Source organism: Struthio camelus, chromosome 14 (assembly GCF_040807025.1).
Source record: "Struthio camelus isolate bStrCam1 chromosome 14, bStrCam1.hap1, whole genome shotgun sequence".
NCBI lineage: Eukaryota > Metazoa > Chordata > Aves > Struthioniformes > Struthionidae > Struthio > Struthio camelus.
In genome coordinates this window covers 1,948,742-1,971,714 of record NC_090955.1, presented here as the reverse complement: position 1 = coordinate 1,971,714, position 22,973 = coordinate 1,948,742, and the positions used below count along the sequence as shown (strand labels likewise).

Here is a 22,973-nt window from a genome sequence, read left to right as displayed (position 1 = left end):
ATTATCTTAATTGCACATGATCCTTAGGGAAATTGCCTTTTCTGAAGTTTTCTGACAACTGTCCTTTGGTGAGTGGGTTCAGGTGCACCATTTTATTAATCCTTTAATAGGTTACTGAGGAGAAGATAGCATAACTGCATCACATTTAAAGTAGCACAGTGGTAATAATTATTTATGCGGTTCCACTGATTTGCAAGGTTCTTTGCAAGGTAAGTGCAGTTGTAGGCAGTACTGGGGACTAAGTAGGATGCAGGTGCGAGGGTTTGGGACAGGGAGCCCAATGCTCCTGGGAGCTGCTGCAGCCTTGGAGCAAGCTGCCATCCCTGCCCACGCTGGAGCTCTGCCCTGTTTCCCGGGCAGATGTGCAGCTATTCCTGTTGTTTTGCTTGAGGAGGTGGGTCTGCTGAGCGCTGAGAGGAGCAGGGTAAGGCAGAAGGAGACAATACAAAGGAAGTCTGAATTGGAATAAGGTGCTTTAAAATAGCAGATAGACTGTCTGTACAGGCAGTAGCTGTAGTTGTCCTGGTAGATAACGGAAGCAAAGCGCAGGTGAGGCATCTGTTCAGATGGGTGTCTGCTGTACTAAAAGGTTGATCGATTCTTGGTATATTCAACAGGGACATGTATGGGGAGAAAGGTGGATAATGTACAGATTTTCCCCTAGAGCAGCCCCCTACAAAACTTATCAAGTTAGTCTTTCAGGTGCTTTTTACTCTGAAATTTCTAGTTCCAGACCTGATGTTGGGAGATGTTTAATGTGACTTAACATACCACCAGAAACATGTTTTCCTTAATAGATTCTCTCTTCTGCCTTTTAGTGCACCTGCTTGCAAAGCAAACCTAGGTTTCAGGCAAGTCAAGCAAGTGTAATGAAGGGATCCAGAGAGAGCTCTCCATTAACAGAAGAAAATGAAATAAATGAAGAATAATGTTCAATGTTAAAAGTAAATTAACATTAATTAATCTCTGACAAATGCAATATTCCCATTAATCATTCACTCTTAGTGTAATCAGAACATCACCTAGGCAAACAACATGTAAAGCTCTTGAATGTGATGTTTGCCATGATCTTGTAAACAAGAAGACTGCCTTCCAAAAAATCCGCCTCTTGCATTAAGCATCTGCTTAGCCATTTGCTGAAACCAGAGCGTCCCTCAGAAAACTACACACGCAGTCACGTCCTGTTGTGGTGCTAGAGGCTCACGTAGCTGTCTGCCTGTGTCTTCTCTGGACCCCAGAAGACGGGAGCGCTTGTCGGACAGGCACTGGCTGCTGGCGCAGTAGAGCATGTGGAGGAGAGCCATGGGCTGTTCTTACTCCCCGGATTGTTGTGTAAGGGCCAGAGGGATTTTTCTTCCCCTCTGCTTTATGGATCACAACTCTTCTGCCAAAATCTTAGAGCCATTTGGAAAGTGGAATGTAATTCCCTGAAGCTTTTGATGTTTCAAACGTGTCTCAGAGTAGAAAATAGAAATGTGATGGAACAGAATGCTTGCTTCTTTAAACTAAAGTTTTGAACGTGAGATGATCAAATAGGAAGTATCAGATTTTATCAACATGAAAGAAAAAAAAAAACTTAGAAGAGAGAGAAAATATTTGGCTGATTAATTAAAAATATATATACTCGGTGCTATGATGATGCTTTCTCCATAAAAAGAATCTGTTCCAAATTAGCTCTGATTTACCTTTTCTTTCTGGAAAATTGAAAATTGTTATTAGTGTGGTATTCACTCATGAAATCATGGGGCTAAAACTGAGAGGGACTTTAAATCCTGTTTCTAAATATATTATGTAGCAAACCAAAAAAACAGAAAAGAAAAATTAAAGGGAGTCTGTTTATTTTCCAAGACTGAGGCATTTCATCCCTGCTTTGAGGAGTCCTCAGCGAGGATCCTTGAAGTTGGCCATCTGATTCATAGCAAATAGATTTAAGCTTGCACTCCCTCCCCTTTTGAGCTGATGTACCCTTCAGCCTCTCTGTAAGGCTTGCTGAATTTGTTGACACCTCGGCTATGCCCATGGCAGCAGGATGTGATGTCTCGGGTGGGTTCCCTGCAGGATCAAAAAGAGAAAAAGAGAATGTGTGTGGCTTAAAAGAAGAAGAATGATGAGCTTAAAACCTGTAAAAATGGAGAAAGGGAAGTGTGAACCTTTTTTTTTTTTTTTTTTTTTTTTGAGGTGCCACCTATTTATTTTGTGACTTGGTGGAAATGGGTGAGATTTCCAAAGCTGTTCAGAGCAGAGGGCAGCTTAGCCATTGCTGGCTGATGGCTTTTGTTGATTACCTGAACTGTGTCAGCAGTTTCCAAAACAAAAATGGAAAGAAAACTGGCAGCAACTGGTACTGCTGGGAGCACTCTGAGGGGGCACACTAGGAGCAGGACTATGTTTAAGGCTGTCTTTACTGCCCAGACGTCGCTAACAGTGGCATTGTACTGCAGCTTGTTCTGCTTTTGGCTGATTCATCTTCTCTCTGTACGTAAACAGGAGACTTTGGTTCTAGGATTGACAGGTTAGCATTTTTTTTTGAATGCTAAATGCAGGTTTTATAAACTGTGATCAGGATGAAGCTCTTTCTGTGCAAAGAAAAACTACTATTATTGCAAATGCAGGTCTTTACATTCTTGATATTCCACAGTATGGAGGTGAACTTAAAGATCAAATTATAGGGTCTGGTATTGAGACTACACCTCTTCGTGCATATAGCTAGTTCCATGTCATTACATTCCCAGATTGGGATATATACCTTTTTTAGTTTGTAGCTCGAATGTGCCTAAAGCCACCCAAAGTACTAATTCAAGAGAGTGGAGAAGAGCTGGTTATTAAAAGTTCAGCTATTTAAGTGCAGTTTCATGTGGATGGCTTTACTAAAGCCTTATCTGCCACTGTGAAACTGCAGTCTGTTCTGCGTGCGTCCAGCGCTGCATCCTTGGCCCCACAGGAGTGGTGATGTTTGTGTGTGTGGCCCTTGCAAGTGAGCTGGGAGGGCAGCAGCTGGAGGGCAAAGAGTGCCTGGCTTGGGATGCACCAGCGCATGCTCAAGAGAGGTAAACCAAGGGGACGGGTTTAACCCATCTCCCCTGCCCACCCTTGCATGGTGAGACCCTCTTTTTTTTTTTTTTTTATTTTCAAGGGGACTTTAAAATTTGCAGGAGCTGAAGGTTCATGTTTGTCAGCATAACTGGTGAGCAGACATCAGTACCTCGCAGCGATGTGTGTTGTCTCTCAGATGTTAGTCTGATTAGGAGTTAACGTGATGTTCTGTTTTTCAAACTAAAGTCACTCTGTAAAAACAAAACAATAACCAAGAGGAACATATGGTGTAAAGTACGGGAGAATGGTTTCCATTTGAGTCTGTGGGAGGCTTGTCCACATCCAAAGGGAATAGATCTGAGTGTTTAAAAATGAGTGGAAGAAGAAATGCTGTATTGTTTTAGTTGATGCGAACAGATGTTCAGTTTGTACTTCTGGGATGCTGCCTGGGTGTGGAGGAAGAAGCACGGGAAAGGAACACGTCTTTCATAGGTATCCATAAGATGCTCTGACATATTGGACAAAGTTAAACTGTAATGGCTGCAGTAAATATTGTGTCCATTTAATTACTTTTCTCCTGGTATCCAAATAAAATCTTACTAAAATGCTACTCTTCATACATAACACTTTACGTTGCTCTTAGATAATCTGAAAGAAGTATTAGTAAAAAAGCCATGGATGCTTTTAATATTGCAAGTGATTGCAACAGCTGTAAGTGTTTCATGGACAGAGAAGAAAGGCTTAAAAACCAAAAAGTCTCCTGACCTAATGTAAGCACTGGAGCAAATTCTGTAGATACTTTGCTTTTTGTAAAAGTGCAGAATATGGTCCCTTTGATTTTTGCTTAAAAAAGCAGTTGTTGGCACATTGCAATGCAAACATTTTTCTGCAGATAAAATGCATATTTCATCCCTTCTTCTATTTATAATTAAAAAAACCCAGCATGCTGCTATCTCAGTATGGCTCAATATGTGGGGCTGTATGCTGTATACTGGATGCTTGGCTAACTAATAATGGGTAAACAGGAGCCATAACATGAGCCTGGTTAACCATTCCACTTGATATAATGCCATCAAATGAATAGACAAATTAAGCTGATATGCAACTGAGCGAGCTCTTTTAACTGCATTTTACAAATGAGAAAAGAGCTATCCTGCAATTGTCACCAATCATTTATTAAACAGTGATTGTAGGCACAGACAAATTAGGAATTTCAGTTGTTTTTGAAGGCCACCATGTATTAGTGGTAAACATCATGATGCGTTCTTCCTGTCGGCCTGAATTTTAACTATTTAAATTTTCTGTGCCTCTAACATTGAAAAGTCTTGCTGACAGCACGCTGTCTACAAACCACAGATCTAAAATAAATCTGGCAACGCTTTGTAGATGACTGCTTTCTTACATTAAAAGCCTACAACATCCCAGCTTTCTGCACGATTAGCCATGTCCTTCTGACATTAGTCTTTTAAAACATGGGACGGACCTGCCAAACGAGTGATACAACACATCTGAAGGAAAGACTGTTCCAAGTGATGATGGATTCAATTCTCTAACATATATAATGACAGCCTTAAAACCAGCTAAAAGTTAAGCATTTATTTAGGTTTAATAATTCATAGCAGCTAAGAGTGATACTATGCCAGGGACCTGATTCAGCAAAGTCATGACGCACAGGGATCCTGCTGGTGCGGGGAGGGTTTTGAGCAAGGGCCATACACCATGTTTGGTTCTAGGCCATGTTGAATGAAGATAAACAGACCTTAAGTCAGTCATGTACCTTCTTGTGGTTTATAAAAGAACAGTAGATACTACTTCTAAAGACAGAAACATTTCTTAGCAATTTTAGGAGTGTTTAGTAATTTTGTAGGGTTTAGATAGGTTCACTTATCTGCTGGGTCTTCAGCTTCATTTTTGCTTTACAGATCCACTTTTGTTCTGCTGTAGGACGTGTTAATGTAGACAATATGTATTCTCTGGAAATGCTGTGTTTGCTCTCATGTGCTACTGACCTCTGTGGGGTTGAAGGCGCTGAGCCCTTTGCAGTGTTGAGCCTGGGGGGGGGGGGGGGGGGGATATGATGTTGATGCTTCTGAGAAGGCAGGAAGAGCTAATAAATACTTGTAGGAATGCTATGTAGAGACAGAATATGAGAATATTGTAGATGCCTGTACCGAGGCATGAAATACTGACCTTTCCACAATCTAAAATCATTTAAAATACGTTATCATGCTTGCGGATATTACAAATCCTTTTTCATCCTCCTTGGCATCTCCAGTGAGAATTATGGAAGGCTCCTTAAAATAAGGAACAGTGCCAGACCATTGTCCAAGGAATTGCATGATGTATTTTGGGATTAAAGTACTGTCAGCTGATAGCTGCTTGGGGGCCTTTGTTATCAAGGAGAAAAGAACCCTAAACAATATTCTAACCTTTCCATTCCATAACATCATGTTAACTCCTATTCTAACGTCAATCTCCATCACAGTCTGTAGTGAGAAGAAAAAGCAGTAGCTGGTTTGTCATGGACAGATAGCGGTTTAGGGCAGAGCTGACTAATACTGCAAGTGACCAGGTTGTATTTGTTCTAAGGACAGAGATTTCCGTGCTTAGCAGTCTTCATTACTGGTCTTCATCAAAAAGAATCAAAAATGAACATCCTTTGGTTTAAATCTGGAGTTACAATTTAACGCTTAAGACCTTCCTCTTCCTCCAGAAACTGATGGAAGCTCTTTGTGGCACCAGCAAGGACAATGTAGATTCAAACTGTTGAATTTAGTATCCCAGATGATCTGATGCTAGTAAAACCAGAATACCAATGAAAAGGACATAGCAAGAAAAAGTGGTTCGTATGTGCCATATTTGATTAAGATTGCCTGAAAGGAAATATTATGAGTGTACCTATGTAAAGTTGTTTTAAATTGACTAATGACTTTTTTTTTTTTAATAAATTTCCACTTGAAATTAATGAAAAGATTGTTTCTTTGACTTGTATGTTGTACAGGAATGTGATAGAGAACCACAGATGGGTACAAGGAAAACAAACTGAGATTCAGCTAAAGCTAACTGCTTTAGCTAACTGCTGCAGGTACAAGAGTGTATGAATATGTATGTTTATCAGAAATTATTTTTTTCTGCAGATCCCACAAATCAGTTATGCCTCAACTGCACCAGAGTTGAGTGATGACAGGCGCTATGATTTCTTCTCGCGTGTGGTTCCTCCAGATTCCTTCCAAGCGCAAGCAATGGTGGACATTGTAAAAGCTCTGGGATGGAATTATGTATCCACTTTGGCATCTGAAGGGAATTATGGAGAAAAAGGAGTCGAATCCTTCATGCAAATTTCCAGAGAGGCAGGTAGGCAACTCCCACCCTTCCTCTAGAAAATGCTGTTATCTTGTACTAACTGTTACGTTATTTTTCTAGAATGTATATTTGATTATAATTACTTGCAATTCCTTTGTAATGGCTCCTAGATACTCATGCCTAAACTGCTTATGGAGTTTTAGAGAGTTTGAAATCTTAGTGGTTTTCAATCATTTCTGGAGAAAATAGAAAATATTGAGTCTTATCAAGCTCCTGGCATTCCACTGAGCAGCATTATATTACGTTGACATGAGTAGACGTCAGATTTTAAAATAGAGCTTTTATTTCTCCGCAGCTAGAAATTCTTTGAAGACTCCTTGTTATTAGACATTGACTTGTGTCATGCTATTGCTGTTCACCTTTCAAATTGCTGCCTGGTTTTGTATTGGTTTTCTTTAGCATTTCTGGTGGCCAGTTCAGTTGAGAAACTTCATACTCTCTTCCTTGAAGGCTCAGAGATAATAATGAGGCAAGCAACTTCAGTCACAAAGAAATACTTGGCAGTACAGTGCGAGGCATATCAGCCGTTTGGTGCTAGGTGATTCACGTTTTTCTCTTTACTTAAATGTTCTATTTAGCAGTATCCCAAGAAGGCCCAACATTAAAAATTAATATTTTCAGTGCTGGACAATGTTGCTTGTCTGTTAGTAAGGTTCCAAGAGCACATGGAAATGCAATATCTTGCATGGAGTCAGGCTTATGTGTTGTACCATCAGAAGTTTGTTGACAGAAATCCCTCGTTTTACAATTTGTTTACCTGTTATGGTAGAAAACAGAGCAGGCTTGCCCTAACGGTGTGGCTACTTTGTCAGTACTGCATAAGGGTCCCCTCTCTATACTCATATTCATACACTGCTAACTTACTCTTCAGGGAAAAGTAGTTCTGCGTTTTCCTGGAGACACTGGAACGTAGGAGTACTTTAGATGGCACTTAGTGAATCACAGAATCACAGAATCGTATAGGTTGGATGGGACCTGGAGATCATCTAGTCCAACCTCTCTGCTCAAGCAGGGTCACCTAGAGCATATTGCCCAGGATCACATCCAGACGGGTTTTGAATATATCCAGGGAAGGAGACTCCACCACCTCTCTGGGCAACCTGTTCCAATGCTCTGTCACCCTCACAGTGAAGAAGTTTTTCCTCAGGTTCAGATGGAACTGCCTGTGTTTCAGTTTCTGCCCATTGCCTCTTGTCCTGTTGCTGGGCACCACGGAGAAGAGGCTGGCCTCATCCTCTTGACACTCCCCCTTCAGATACTTGTACACGTTGATGAGATCCCCTCTCAATCTTCTCTTCTCCAGGCTGAACAGGCCCAGCTCTTGCAGTCTTTCTTCCTAGGAGAGGTGCTCCAGCCCTCTAATCCTCTTGGTAGCCCTCCGCTGGACTCTCTCCAGGAGTGCCATGTCTCTCTTGTCCTGGGGAGCCCAGCACTGGACACAGGACTCCCGGTGAGGCCTCCCCAGGGCTGAGGAGAGGGGCAGGATCACCTCCCTCGACCTGCTGGCAACACTCTGCCTAATGCACCCCAGGAGACCCTTGGCCTTCTTGGCCACAAGGGCACACTGCTGCCTCATGTTTAACTTGTTGTCCACCAGCACTCCCAGGTCCTTCTCGGCAGAGCTACTTTCCAGCAGGTCAACCCCCAACCTGTCCTGGTGCCTGGGATTATTCCTGCCTAGGTGCAGGACCTTGCACTTGCCTTTGTTGAACTTCATGAGGTTCCTCTCCGCCCACCTCTCCAGCCTGTCCAGGTCCCTCTGAATGGCAGCACAGTCTTCTGGTGTGTTAGCCTCTCCCCCCAGTTTAGTATCATCAGCAAACTTGCTGAGGGTGCACTCTGTCCCTTCCTCCAGGTCATTGATGAATATATTGAACAAGACTGGACCCAGGACTGAGCCCTGGGGGACACCACTAGCCACAGGCCTCCAACTTGACTCTGCGCCATTCACCACAACCCTCTGAGCTCGGCCATCCAGCCAGTTCTCAAGCCACCTCACCGTCCACTCGTCTAGCCCACACTTCCTGAGCTTGCCTAGGAGGGATGTGATGGGAGACAGTGTCCAAAGCCTTGCTGAAGTCCAGGTAGACAACGTCCACTGCTCTGCCCTCATCTACCCAGCCAGTCATTCCGTCATAGAAGGCTATCAGATTGGTCAAGCATGATTTCCCTTTGGTGAATCCATGCTGACGACTCCTGATGACCTTCTTGTCCTCCAGATGCTTAGTGATGACCTCCAGGAGGAGCTGTTCCATCACCTTTCCGGGGATGGAGGTGAGGCTGACAGGCCTGTAGTTTCCTGGCTCCTCCTCCTTGCCCTTTTTGAAGACTGGTGTGACATTGGCTTTCTTCCAGTCCTCAGGCACCTCTCCTGATCTCCAGGACCTTTCCAAGATGATGGAGAGTGGCCTAGCGATAACATCCGCCAGCTCCCTCAGCACTTGTGGGTGCATCCCATCGGGGCCCATGGATTTACGGATGTCAAGTTTGGACAAAAGATCTCTAACCTGAGAATGCAGATATAAATCCATGACAAGCTAATTTACAGTCCAGAATCATTAAGGTTTGTAAATTGAAATGTTTGAAATTGATTCTTTTGCTAGTGAGGAAAAATAATTGGAAGATGTCCTTCATCCAAGCCCATCTCTATAAATGTACAATATATCCTGGCATGTTACGCAGAATCATGGACAAATCATCATTTTATAAGAAATAAGCTCTTTTGTATTCTGCAAATGGAATTCATGGATCTACCAGCCTGTAGCTGTCCTGGCATCATGTTGAATATAAATGGTGTAACTCAAACCATAATTCACTTACTGAATTACATAATTCACTAGCCAAATTAAGAAGTGCGTATCAGCCTGAAATGAAAGGAGTGAAATGGGTCAGACACTTATTTGAAGCAGCCACCAGAGGTTTCTGTTTTCTCTGTTGTTACAAAACCAGTCCCACAGCATATACGGTGCTTTTGCAAATTGTCTGCATGATCTGCAAGGTAGTGTGTGTCAGCTTGCTCCCAAACTGCCAGGGAGTAACTGACAGTGCCTCATTTGTCAGCATAATCCAAGAAGTGAAAAAGGAGGAAGGCTGTATTTCAAAGCAAAGGGCTTTAGGAAGGAGAATCTGGAATTGTTTCATTATGTTGATATTACAGAAGGAATCTCTATTTGCATAAATTTGTCTGTTCGTTTAAATGCATATTTATGTGATATTAAAGAAAATGCTTTTGGATTTAATACCACAGGAAGTGACAAAATGCCAGTATTCATTATAATTTTAAATTACCTTTATTTGCAAATATCCACTGTTGCAAAATGATACAAGAAATGTGTTCGCATGCCAAGGACAAATTCTAGCTGAATAATACTGTATCGTTTTACAGACTTTCTTTAAAATTAAGTTAATGGTAGGAGTTCTTCGTTTTAGTCAACATATAATTCGGCGTACTTCATGAAAAACAGAGCACAAAACCACAAGAATGCCCTCCTCGAACAGCTTTGCGTGTGGGGTGACGCAGGTCACTTCTACAAAATTCAGACGCGTTCCGGGAGAGTGCGGAAGTGTTCTTGCTCAGAAGCAGCCTGTCTTGTCTGGACACTCATACAGTGCGAACTTCGGTGCTACTCTGATTCAGCACAGCAGCATTTTGTTCTTTGTGTGTTACGCAGATAAAGCCTAGGTGCAGTTTTGAGGAGATCTGGCACCTGGCAGCAGGCTCCCTAGCTTTCCCAAAGCCTGTGAAGTACAACGACATCCTGTTGTCTAGTCATCTGATGGTGCAAGAGCCAAGCTTTCAGGCAGCATTTTCCAGAGACAGTTACGGCCCTGGGACCCTTCCAGTGAAACGGCATGTCCCTAGCATCAGGGTGAGCTCTGCTCTCTTTTAGGTGACGTCTGGGGGGCTGTTGTGATATGATTTTCCCGTGCTTTGATGATGAAAAGGGTACAATAGTTTTGGGGTGGCTGCACAACTGTGTGCTGCTGCATGGTGCACGTGGGAGACCATGTGGCCCCATGCATGGGAACGTGGGAGCCCCCTCCTGGGGACACTTTCCTTCATGCTCTTTATTCCAAATAGTTGATTAATCAGACTATTAGGTGATTACTGCAGTATCAGAGTCTATAATGAGCCTTCTGAAGAAGCCACAAACAGCTTAAATTTTTCTGACTCATGGTTGTAGTGTAGTTTGTAGCTGTTTGATCTATCTGTTTTAAAACATACCAGTGGTCAAGAGCTGTCTGTCTGATGAAGGACAAAAGGATAGCAGGCTTCACAAAACAGAAGTATTACCAAGGTCAATGGACTTAAAGTATGAAATATATTTGAATGGGGCCAGATATATGTAGCCTGACTAAGGTATTAATATAAAAATATCTTCACAAAAACAGCCAAGCTTGGCAGTGTATGTTGTGCTATCATAATAATAAAGTGACCATGAGGAAATGGAGGGAGAGAGATTCTGGCATCGATGCTGATGCTGCTGCGTGAGTAGATTAACACTGAGCTTAGGGGTGCCAGCCACGACACACACTGATTAGAAACTCATGCCAGAAGCAACAAAAATGTAACAACTATGTGAGGAAGTTTTTCCTTAGTCAAAAGACACTTTTTTTCTGATAATTAGTGAGGTTAAAAGGATTATCAATCCTTTCTAATCCAGAAGGCATACTCAGAGTATCCTATAGTGAAATCGAGCGGATGGAGGACAGGAGAGTTGCTTACATAATAAAACAGAATTTACCCCATTTTCCAGTGAGCTAAAACATTCAATATTCATCAGGAACACTTGTGTTATGTTGAAAGAGTTGTCCATTTAGATTTTGTGATTTGGTCTTACTCACAGGTTGGATGCTGTGTGCATTGAAAGAGTTGTCTGCTCAAATCATATGTCAGCACCCAAAAAGGTTGCAGTTAGAAAACATAAAAAACTCTTTGCAGAAACACAATGTGTATGTGCAGACAGATTCATAATTGGCGTACTCTCAAACTCAGGAACCCAGTATGCAAATAAATAAGTAAAAAGCAGCGGCAGAATAATCTCTGTAGCCTGGTAAAAGTGTGTGAATGAAGTATGTGCCTACATAGCTGCAGATTTTTTTTCATTTTTTCCTGGCTTCTTCCTCTTTGTGCTGCCTGAGTAATGACACAAGATACAACTTGCTGTTTGAGATTTTTCCAGGCTTTAGGGATTTCATAACTGGCATGACTCCTGCCCCAGGTGACCTCCTTTTAACTAGCAGAAGAATCAATTTGAGGAACAGAGTTGGAAGAGATGTCAAAGCAGAGGTCGTTATGTTAGTTCTTAAATATGCTGTCCCTGAGGATTTATACTCCTCTGGCAGGAACAGGAACAGCCCTGGAGCAGAGGTAATTAGTCCAAGTTTGAGACATACTGGAAATAAGCAGTCGTCATTAGCTCTCGGACAATTGCCCTGTGTCGTGTAATCGGTGTATTTTGGCAGAAAAGAAGATTTAGTCCATAGGTACTAACACGTTTATTATCTTTGGCCTCAAATGTGTGGCAAGCTAATTATCCTAAAGTCAGTGTTTTATCCAAACTTGTTTCTATTTAAGCCATGATCTTAGGAATTATAAGGGTGAGTAGAAAAAGCTATCCATGCTTAGTTTTTAAGTATGCTTTTAGTATATAAAGACTTTGCCTGATCCTTTGAGTTAATAATTCTTTGCAAAGTGACTTTTATTGTGAGTACTTCAAGCTAGTTTGAATATGTCATTGTGACAGGAGATGAAGATTTGAAACATGCTCTGCAGTCTGTGGGATTAATAAATTAGGAGAATGCTCTAATTATGGAAAATCTAAAGGACGATTTCAGATTATTAATGAAACTACTGAGTACTTGAATTTCAAAGATTACTTCATCTTTGATTTTTTGAAAGATTAATCTGTACCAGAAGGTTAATTGCTGTGTGTAAGAAATATATATATTGAAGTTATTAGCAAAAGACCACTTGGATGTCTCCTAACAGATAAATGAAAGATTCAGCATGCATTTATTCATCTTTTTCTCTCCAAAAACTGCCCAGTTTCACAGATAAGTACAGGGCTTCTCAGCTTGTGAAGACTTGTGTGCTCAGGCAGCAGGCCGTAGCATGCAGTGTAGAAAACTCTGCAAAGCTCTACTTCTCTTACCTTGACCTCTTTCTTCTGCCTTTCCACATCTCCTTTGTCCAAAATGCCGTCTCAGGAATAAGTATCTACCCCTAGCAACGCTGATCTTGAGCACAGTTGCGTTTGTTGGCACAGACTAGACCTGCTGTATTGTACGGAGTAGTGTGTCTGCTCCAGGTTTATTCCAGTTGTACAGCATCGTAATCTACAAGATAATAATTATTTTAGACGATGTTGTTCTCAACCCATTGGAAGGACTGGAGAAAAAAATGGTGGAAAAGCATGTCTTCTTTCTCTGTGTATTAGATAAAGACAGGGAAAAAAGGATTTCAGCTCTTTTTGTACCAGTGCGCTGATACGATTATTATATCTGCTGAAGTTTCTAGTAAAGACTTTTAGTTGTGGAGTCATATTCGTTAAAAGGTTATCGTCACCTTGACAGAATGAAATAGCAGAATAAACTTTAATCCGCTTTAACATAGGAGGCACAACACTTGCAACAATCTCTTTATCGTCTTTTTGCCTTTTTTGCTGAAATAATACATTCCTGCAAAAAACACTTTTTTGACATACCCATTTCTTTAATTCTTCTGTTCTCATGATTTCATGATGCTGTGCAGACATCTACTAAATAAGCTTCAAAACATCTGTATGCAGTCAGGAAGGCCTAGATACAGAAGCTGCAGGGGCTACAGTTGTTCAGAAGCAGGAGAAACTTAGCAAAAAGCTGTCGCTGTCAGGGCAAAGAAGAGACCCTGAAATTTTGAATTCTCATCCTTAGCCAAGTAAATAGAAAACATTTCCAGCAGTGATACTAAACAGTATTTCTTTTCTGTCCCTCAGTTTAAGCTTGAATTTATTTTTTAACTTGTTTCCAGCTTTACATTTGCCAGTGAAAAAACATATGTATACACACAGGCGTGCACACCCCCCCCCCCCCATGAGATACACTGCCGTTACACCTAACAGATTTCAAGTGACCCCGCACCTAAAATCAGATGTACCACTGTTTTGCATATCATTATAATCTGTGCTTTAGTTAGTATAAACCTAAGGTGTTGGTTTCTGTGCAAAATTAGGTGCATACAGGTAGTTCCTCTCTAAGAAATTATTTTCTGTGGGTGAGTTATCTGTGGCAAAGACTTTTTTTAAAACAGTATTTGATGTTTTTAGCCACCTAAATGTGAAAATATGGCAGTTTTTCCTGAAGCTTTATTAGTTGTTTTGATCTCTGACTTGTGTTGCAGAAAAGATCTGAATCTTTTGATTCAGATTTTTCATGATCTGAATCATCTCATGATACTTTCTGTAAAAACGTCAGTGTAGTATACCATAATATAATGTTCTAATTCAGTACTGAACTACTATGGAAGTTGACACTGTGAAAAGCCAAGAACTGCATCAGTTGATAAAGACATACCTCAGTAAATCACACAACATTTTGGTAGGCTCCTATAGGTCTGTGCAACTGCCTGCCATGATCCTGAATCTGCATTTTTGTAATAGAACTTGATTTTTATGCTGTTGGTTGGGAATTCCATTACCACAATTTATTGCTGAATAACATGAGAGAGTAAAATCACTGCTACGGGGGAGTCGTACAAACTATCAGTGTTTTAAAAATGGAAAGGAGAGGAGTATTCTGTTTGTGTAACTTAGAGTACTGATCCTATTGCTATTGGCAAGTAGCAATTTCTGCTGCTGCTGCTGCTTTTTTTTTTTTTTTTTTTTTACATTTTGAGGTTAAGTAAAAAAATCTTTTTTCTTGATCCATTGAAATCCTACTGAATGTTTTTAGAGTGCTTATTACAATCACTTTATAATAAATCCCTAGGTTAAAAGAAGCCAAAAAGTAAGAAAGGAAGGTGAAAGTAGTTATAGACTTCACCCAGTTATTCTGGTGAAGTCATAGAGCTGAAATCTCAGTCCTGCTGACGTCAGTGGGACAACGATTTCCCAGCAGTCAGCTGTGATGGGCAAATAGCTTTTTGTTTATATTAATAAATAATAAAGCTTACAGTTTATTAGTGGAACTTTGAACACGTCTGTCAATAGGTGATACCATATATCCTCCAGTGATGGCCAAAAATGAGACACAAATGATTTCTGTTCTTTGAACAAAACCCAACTTTTAACAGTGTTGCTATTCGAATATTCATTTGAATGATTGATTTGTTTTGGAAGGAAATGGACTAAGACGTGGTACTGTCTATCATGATGACTGTTAATTTATTTACCTGAAAAAATAATGTTGTTTTACCAGACGTGCTCGTTGGATCTACCTATGCCATAACCGAAGGGACAGAATCCTTCTACAGTATTTCAGCTAGAGTAAACGGTTGAGCTTTCGGTGGTCACAAATTGGTCTATGAATACGGTTTTGAAATGCAGGCCATAAGCCATCCTAGGACAACTAGACCTTCTCAAATCCATGTTCTGCATGTACATAAGGCAGCGTTACTTCAGCAGCTCTAAACAGGGTCATGGGCCCTAGTGCTTTTATGGAGTTTGAGGGTGTAGATCGTAGTTGGAGTTTCATGGAGCTTTCACTGGGAATTACTGGTCCTGCATACCAGTGCCTTCGACAGTCTTCTGCCTGTTGGCAGCAGTGAGGGTCCTCGACCAGCCGTTAAAGGGGAGAGTTTCGGCGGCTCGCGCCCTCAGGGGCTGGCCAGTCCCCGAGGCTCCTGGGGAGTCTGTGCTATTGGATGCAGGGCCTAGCCTCACCTTGCAGGGAGGAGAGTGCACTTGTCTGAAGGGTACGATATGGCCAGTGTGCTGGCCGTTCAGTGACGCTCCTCGTTGGACAAGAGTGTGGAAAGTATTGCTCTAGAAGGAACAGCACTTCTAGGCTGCCCAGTAATGCAGAAGTTGCAAGGGTGCATATGCCTGACTAGACTGGCAAGTATCTTCACTTTTGCCTCTTTGCCTTTGATAGTGTTAAATGATTGGCATATCTTTATTTTCTGGTGAGGCCATACTCTGGATCAAATACAGTAAAATACATATAGAAAAAGGATGAAACATAGTTTATATCTAAGCACTTAAAATGGATTCAGTGTTTCTTTACTTTTGATTTTCTCAAACATTTGTGCAACTGTCCTTTTTGGTGTGCAGTGATGTCATGTTAAATATGAAAACACTATTACTTTCCTTCCTGTAGTTTGTCAAATAACGTATATTTTGTCATTTCAGAAAAAAGTCATTAAGAAAAATTGCTTTCTGAAGTTCTACCAACTTAGGTGTTATCTGCTGCAGTCTGTCATGTTTAATAGTTTTCACCCGGCAAGTGATAGTCATAGTCTGTTCTTTACTGGTAATAAGACTATGGCAATGTCTTTACTGAGATTTTTTGTTGTTGTTTTTTAGGGATATAAAAGCAATAGTAGTATTATTTCTCGAATATTCAGCATTCCCGAATGAAATCTTGTCATATTCATGCAGAACACTAAAGATCCTGTTTGTTTTAGAAACTGTTGAAAATGCTTTATATCTCCTTGGCTGACAAAATAACTTATATTAATGGAGATTCATTTTACAACTTGCCAACAGAACTAAAAATGGTTTACAGTAGGATTTTCTTTTAACTGTAACTGATCTCCTAGAAGATGCATTGGACTTTATTCTCAAGGATGTTCTGGATTATATTAAGACTTTAATAGCATACTTCCAATAGTGGAAAAGAATAAGCAGTATACAAAACAAAAGCGTAGGTCTGCAAAGTAGATCTGTTACTTACTAAGCATGTTTAGGCTTTGGTCTATCTTGCTGTGGCTTTTTTACACAACTGAGGGGAGAAGTGAATAGGTGACGTGGTTACATTTAGGGAAGTGAATAGGTGACGTGGTTAAGATGATGGCTGAACTTCTGACTTCATGGTGACGTTGGGTGAAACATATTAGGAGCCTGGCTTAGATAGCAGTGAAAATCCTTTTGGAAACCTGCCAGTATTTCTAGGTTATCAAAATATTGTGAATGCAGGCTTCATTTCTTTGGCTAGGTGTCTTCCTGCCTGAGTACATAATCGATGGTCTAAGCTAGTTAACTCTGTCCTCTCTGCAGAATGAAGGGTGATGAGACCTGAATTGCCTTTTTGAAACATCTTTTTCTCCCTATTGACTACACAAGCAGCGTAGGCAGCTAATATTAAGTACGTGATTTAAGAATTTGAATAAAAAAAATGGATCCAAGCATTGGTGTGCATATGATATATGTATTTTCCTATCTTTTATCAACATTTGAAGATAAATAGATGGTGTAGATTTATAGACTTATGATCTTATTTGGGAAAGTGCGGAAGTTGATGGGAATTAAGAGCATATGGTTTAGATACTCACCTGATAACGCTCCAGCATCAAAAGCCTGTCTAACTGAATAACGTTATAATTCTGTGATGCGGCTAGCAGAGGTCTGAGTAATTCTTGCTTGTCCAATAGTCTCATGAAAAATCGATAAAGCAGAGTTTGGGGAGAAGGCAGGAGGTAAAGATGTTATGTGATGATTACCTTAGTGCCTGCTTATATGAAATTTTAGGCCAGTTCCATGCCGATACATGCAGAAACTTGCACTCTGTTTTCTCGACTGATCTCATACATCTGGTTTCTTGGCTAAAAAGAACTTCAGTGGTATTGGATAGTTGCAACAGACTTCTGTTGCAGTTACAGCATTAGTGGTTTTAATGATGAATATCTGCCTTGTTAGGGCCCTTACTGAACATTTGGAGATTGCTTTTCAAGGAACAGAATAAAACTGAAATAGATAATTCTTATTACTAAAGAAATAGCTGCCAGCATCCTTTTTAAAAATGTGACCACAAATTTAATATAACGCTCCTTGAATAGTTATGTGAGATGTATCATGTGGGTTATTTGCAAATAAGTGATTGGTTAAGTCTTGTTACTATAAAGCAGAAAAATATATTGTTGCACCTTTATTTTTTACCAATAAAGCTGAACACAACCATGAAATGTTTTTGTGTTTTGCTATGTGCATGTCCCGTGACAGAGAATTTGAGAGGGTGGTTTAATGCAGATTCAGTAAGTTATTCACCCCAAGCCTAGTGTCCTTCATTTGTTCTTTGAAAGGTGTTCCGCACCTTAAGGGTAGTATGTGCCCCTTGAGGAAGATACAATATGGAGCAAAAACAGAGAAGCACGAGCCTTCGCAGGTGTTTGTTCTGCATCCATCTTTTGCAGGGAAGAATAGAAACTTGCAGAAAACTGTGGCAGAAACGTTAGCGAAAGGGACAAAAAGTACGTTACTTTGCATAGGGAAGCGTAAGGAGAAGCTCATACTGAGGGACGAAAGCCGATATTGTTTTGAGGAGGGGTGGAGTATGAGGAAAGGCGGAGAATTCAGATTTACTGGGCTATAAAAAGAAGGAAAAGGCCTGTGCAAATGGAGTGAGTATGAGTATTAGAGGAAGGAGAGATGCAAAGCCATAAAATGGAATTTGATGGAAGTGGTTGGAGCTGGAAAGACTGAGGCGAGGCGGGAGAAATCTGTAAATAAGGAAGACTTGCCATAGAGAGTTGGTTAGAAAAGGACATTTGTTCCACCAAAAAATTAGTGATTTCTGAAACAAAATGGATGTTGAGTATGAAGACTAAAAAATTCTGGAAGATGAGACAGAAATTCTTTCCAAAGTCCATTCTCTCTGCCAGGGAACAGTGAAACTAGACTTCCTAGACTATTGGATCTGAGATCCTTTGCTCTTCACAAGGCTCCTCCCAGCCTACCCAGAGGGGAGAAATGGAGATTCAGAAACTCAGCTCCTGCTTACTTCAGCACTGTAGATTGCCTCTTCGTCTGTGCTGTGTGAAGTTTTCCTGAAGGAATCAAATGAGTTTCACAAAAACCTTCTGCAGGGGAAGTCCATGTGCTGTAATTTTTGACTCTCCCAGTAGCAAATTGGAATATTTGAGTTACATTGCGATTTTCCCATGGGGTACATCTGCTTTACAGAATAGGAAGACTTTGTTGGAACATCACTCTGGACCATCTCTAAATGCAGTTCTGCATCTTAGAGTGATATATAATCAATTGCATTAAGTTACTCCGCTTTCTGGCATTGAAATCTTGCATCCCAGGAGGAAATACAAAATATTGCCTCATCTTGTACCTTCCATACTTCACAGTCCCTTTTCACTTCGTGATAAAGCAAAGAACAGCATTCATAGCCACGAGGGAGTAGCAGCACATAAGTAATTCTAAGATGCATCTTCTGTGAAGCGCCTTTCTTGCCTTCTTTATTCCTTCTCCCTCCGAAGACAGAGAACGACAAGCATCCCAAACCCTTCATACTCTTGGAAGGTGATGTTTGTGCGTTGCTAGTGATCTCATGGGCATACTGAAAATATTCCCTGAATACTAGTGACTAGGCTCCTAAGCTATTGGAGCACTCATCATACCAACTTCCTTGTGTAGAAAAAAGGTCAGCAAGAGGAAGAAGTCACTCTAACCTCATATATGCACACCACTTTGCAAAATCACAGTGGCTATGTCATAAATTACGATCAAAGGCATTTTTACTTTTTTCTTACGTGTTCTTAGGAAAGCTGTTTATCATGGCAGTGTTTGAAATACCTGGACGTTTGGCTCTACCGCAGGACTGTGTATTCAACTAGATACCTTAGCTGAAAACACAGAAAGTAATATTGCAAGTTAAGTGGTTTACACATACAGCCAGGCCATTGAGAATATATATATATAGATATATGTATACAGTTTATATAGCAGACAGTTCTGTTTCCTTTCCGGTTGAGTGTTTCCAGAATCATAGCTTTCCAGTCTATAAGGCATCAGGATGCCATCTAGCTTGAGCTAGAGAAAATAGAGACTAATAAAATAATTTTAACCGTTTGCCAGTTTTTGTTACTAAAACAAAAATCTAATGATGGCAGCACCCCTCCCTCTTTCCAGGCAGATGCCGCACGCAGTTGATCCTGTGTCTTGTGATGCTGCAGGTGTTTGAACCAGGCAGAACTGTCCCTTGAAAATCACAACAGGAAATCACCACGTACGGATCACGGTGCTCTCAGTAGTCTCTGCTCACATCATTTTTTGGCTCGTTACTAACCCAAAATTTGGTAAAAAAGCAAATTATTTTATTGCCAAAAAAAGACGTTAACATGTATTGCATTATGTAAGCAAGGAGATGAAACAGACTAAACTTTAGGTACTAGAAAGGCAACTCACACATGGTGATGCTCGTTTGAAATTTGGATCAGATTTTATGCTAGCACTGGATACTGCGATAGATACTTAAGCTAGCTCCTTACTCGTGATAAATGGTAGCACTTTGCTAGATTGCTGTCTGCTTGATAGAGCCCAGGTATGACAAAGAGATCAGGCGTCCGTATTCCAGGTTTGTTTCTAAATTAAGACCTTCTGTTTAAGGTTAGACACGTACATTGTCTTTGCAGCCTGTTGAATGCGTATCACTTGCAGGAAAATCTGTTGCAGTGGGGATCCCTTAGGGGCTCAGTCTCCTTCCCTGAGCGAGCTTGCTTTCTTTCTTTAGGCTAATGCAGTCTGATGTAGGATTTAAAAGAGCAGATAAATAGCAACTCAGAGCTTTTCACACTGTTCAGCAGACCTCATATGAGTCTGGTAGCAACTCTGATTGTTTCTCCTTTTCTTAACTTGAGCTTTGGTGTGTCAATATGTCTTGGTGTTATTTTGTGAGACTGAGTGTCATGTTCTTATGGTGATTCTGCTATGTGAGCTGCAGAAATGAAAACTGCAAGGTAAGACATATTGTTGACACAGGACCTGCCAGTAAAACTAACAGTTCAGGGCAGTGATGTTTTTTCTGAGCCTGAGCAATACACTCCAACTCTTAACTCCGTTGAAGCAGGAACTTCTAGCAGTGTGTGCGTGTTTTAATTAAACTCACTGCTGATAAACTCAGTGCTGATAGAGGCACAGCTCTCAGAATAAATCCTATCTTCAGCCCGGGTCACTGCTTTGGTACAAGTGTGTTCCTGCTAATGTCCCAGTTCTGGAATTATAAAGGAGGAGGCCCTCTGTGAAAATTAAAAAGTAAAAGCGCGTCCAGGTAGTCGCCTTACAGTGGGAGATATTTTATACAGGTGAAAAAGTCTGGTGTTTGCTATCTCAGCTTGCAATCGAGAAAAGACTCTCTTTAAACACTGGTTAAAGGCAAATTATAATTTAATTCCCTAAATATATATTTTCTCCCCTTAATTTCACTAATCCATATTGCTCATCTCCCCTTTAATTAACTTCCACTTTATCCTGTATCTCTCAAGACTTGGCTATACTCAGAGGTATGATTATTTCTAATGATTCTGTTTCCTCAAGGCCAGATAGGTGAAGGCCCATGTTGAACTACGTTGATCAGAACTTTGTAGGGGAGATGTCTTCATGTTAAGATCTACATTGGCAGGTCAGGAAGCTGACTGAGAGCTCAGTATGTAGTCATTCAAAATGTGGCAGCTTTTCTGTTTAAAAAATGAAGGATTTTTACTTATAAGAAAGATCATGTTTTAAGAAGAGAGCAGGATGCAGATGTGAAACAGGAGGAAGCTTTTTTGACAGCTTTTCATTGACTTTTCATTGCTTTTTATATATTTCTTTTAAAGCCCATTTTACATCAAGGCAAAAGAAAGTCAAGACAGATTGTCTAAAAACATTTAGTAGCTAACAGAGATTATACTGCTGATAGATCACTGCTGGATAACCCATGGACTGTGGTTAAGAGAAGGCCTTCATTTTTGCAGCATCTGCCTTTTGTCAGGTTTGCTCTTATTATTCCTTGGGATTGCTTTTTCATATCTGATTATTTCAATATCAGAAACAAATCCCTCTGTAATCCTTATGTTTGGACATCTAAATCTACAGAGAGGAACCTAAGTGTCTTGATTTTTCCAAGGTACTAAGCATTTGTGGTTTCCACTAAAATTGACTGGAGCTGCAGTTGCTCTGCACCTATGGAAATCAATCCGTCCTTAAATAGCTGTGTCGCAGCATTTTGGCCACAACATTCATGGAAGGTATGGGATTGACCACCCAGAAAAATGAAGCTCTGTAGCTGTAGTACAGCAACCTGGTGATGTGTCTTGTCTCAGAGAAAATCCCAGAAGGAATCACGCTACTGGAGAGTAATGCTATTCACTTTGATAAATAACTGATCTCTACTTCAAGCCTGCTGGTTTGTCAACGAGCGTGTACTTGGGGGTTGGGATGAGGCATATTTTCTTCGGCCACTTGCTTATTAAAATTGATCTCGTTTTGCCAGCTCAAATCAAGTGATAAGAACAGTATCCTATGTGCCCCCTTAGGATGAATTTGAACTTGGATATTCCCAGGTTCGAGTTTTTGTTGCCTTTTAGTAGATCTCTGAACCAGTTCGTTTCTTATGTTCTTTGTTTTTACGGAAGCACAGCACATTCATTACAGACAGAACTCTACGTCAATCCTCCAATTGCTGTAATCAAATAACTTTCATTTATTAACATCAAGAGGAAAGACAGAAGCATCACACAATTGCAGCTAAAGTATATAGTACACAAGCTGTTCCTTGAAATAAACATCTTTTGAAAAATCTCTACAGAAGCACTCAGAAAGTATAGCCCTTTTCTAGGCATCTTCACACTTAGATGCCCTGTAATGCCACCATTCTGTAAGACGCACTAAAGAAGTAATTAGCACTTTTGAGTGCTTTGCAAAATTTTATTAGTTTTCAGCCTCTTGAGGCTCTTGCAAATGATGCTGTTTCACTAAAGAGTTCTTTGATGCAGTATTTTTCTATGTCTTCTCCAGTAATAAATAAGAGACATGAAGTTACAGTGCGGTCAGTCCCGCGATTTACAATCCTACTTCTTGAAAATGTCCAAACTCATTAGAAGTACCACCACTTTTTAAAGCAACACAATACTCTTTCTTGTTTTATTTTCTTTCCCCTTTTTCTGCATTTGTGTTACTCCCTAAGAAAACATAAATTAGGGGCAGCAGATATCTAAGAAAGTCATTCTTTTAACTTGGGAACAGATACATCTTCTAGACTTTCTTAGCCAATTCCTCAGATATCACTGGGAAACAGGGAAAAGGCATTGTCACACTAGGAAAGAAAAAAAAAAAAGTCAAACAGTTGCTTACATTGCACAGTTACTGTAGCTTAGAACTGTGCCAGAACTCTGTATTATAGAAATCATGTTTTGGAGACGAGCAAATGTTTTTTGCTCCGGGGCTAATAATCCACTAAAGGGCCCTATTTGTGCAAGCACTTTGGTGACGCTGAGCTGAAAACTCCATAGTCAGGGGTTACGGAAGCTGGCCAGGAGCAAAACAAACGCTTTGGAGTACATTGGAATCTATCAGTCAGGTTATGAATTGCTCTGTTAATATTTATGAATTGCATAAGTAACCTATTGACCACTGATTGCCTCCTGGCTGCCTCCATGGAGGCAACAGTTGAGA

At 40.6% G+C, this 22,973-nt stretch overlaps 1 protein-coding gene across 6 annotated transcripts in view; it reads left to right on the top strand.

Annotated features, from left to right (window-relative positions):
• The window catches only part of GRM7 (glutamate metabotropic receptor 7), a 342,865-nt gene that overhangs the window by 106,270 nt on the left and 213,622 nt on the right, over nucleotides 1-22,973 (top strand). For all 6 annotated transcript variants that reach the window (XM_068907113.1, XM_009681119.2, XM_068907111.1 and 3 more), the window contains exon 2: nucleotides 6,171-6,387. In XM_068907113.1, the coding sequence (XP_068763214.1) occupies nucleotides 6,171-6,387 (217 nt within the window). The remainder of the gene's footprint in view (nucleotides 1-6,170; nucleotides 6,388-22,973) is intronic.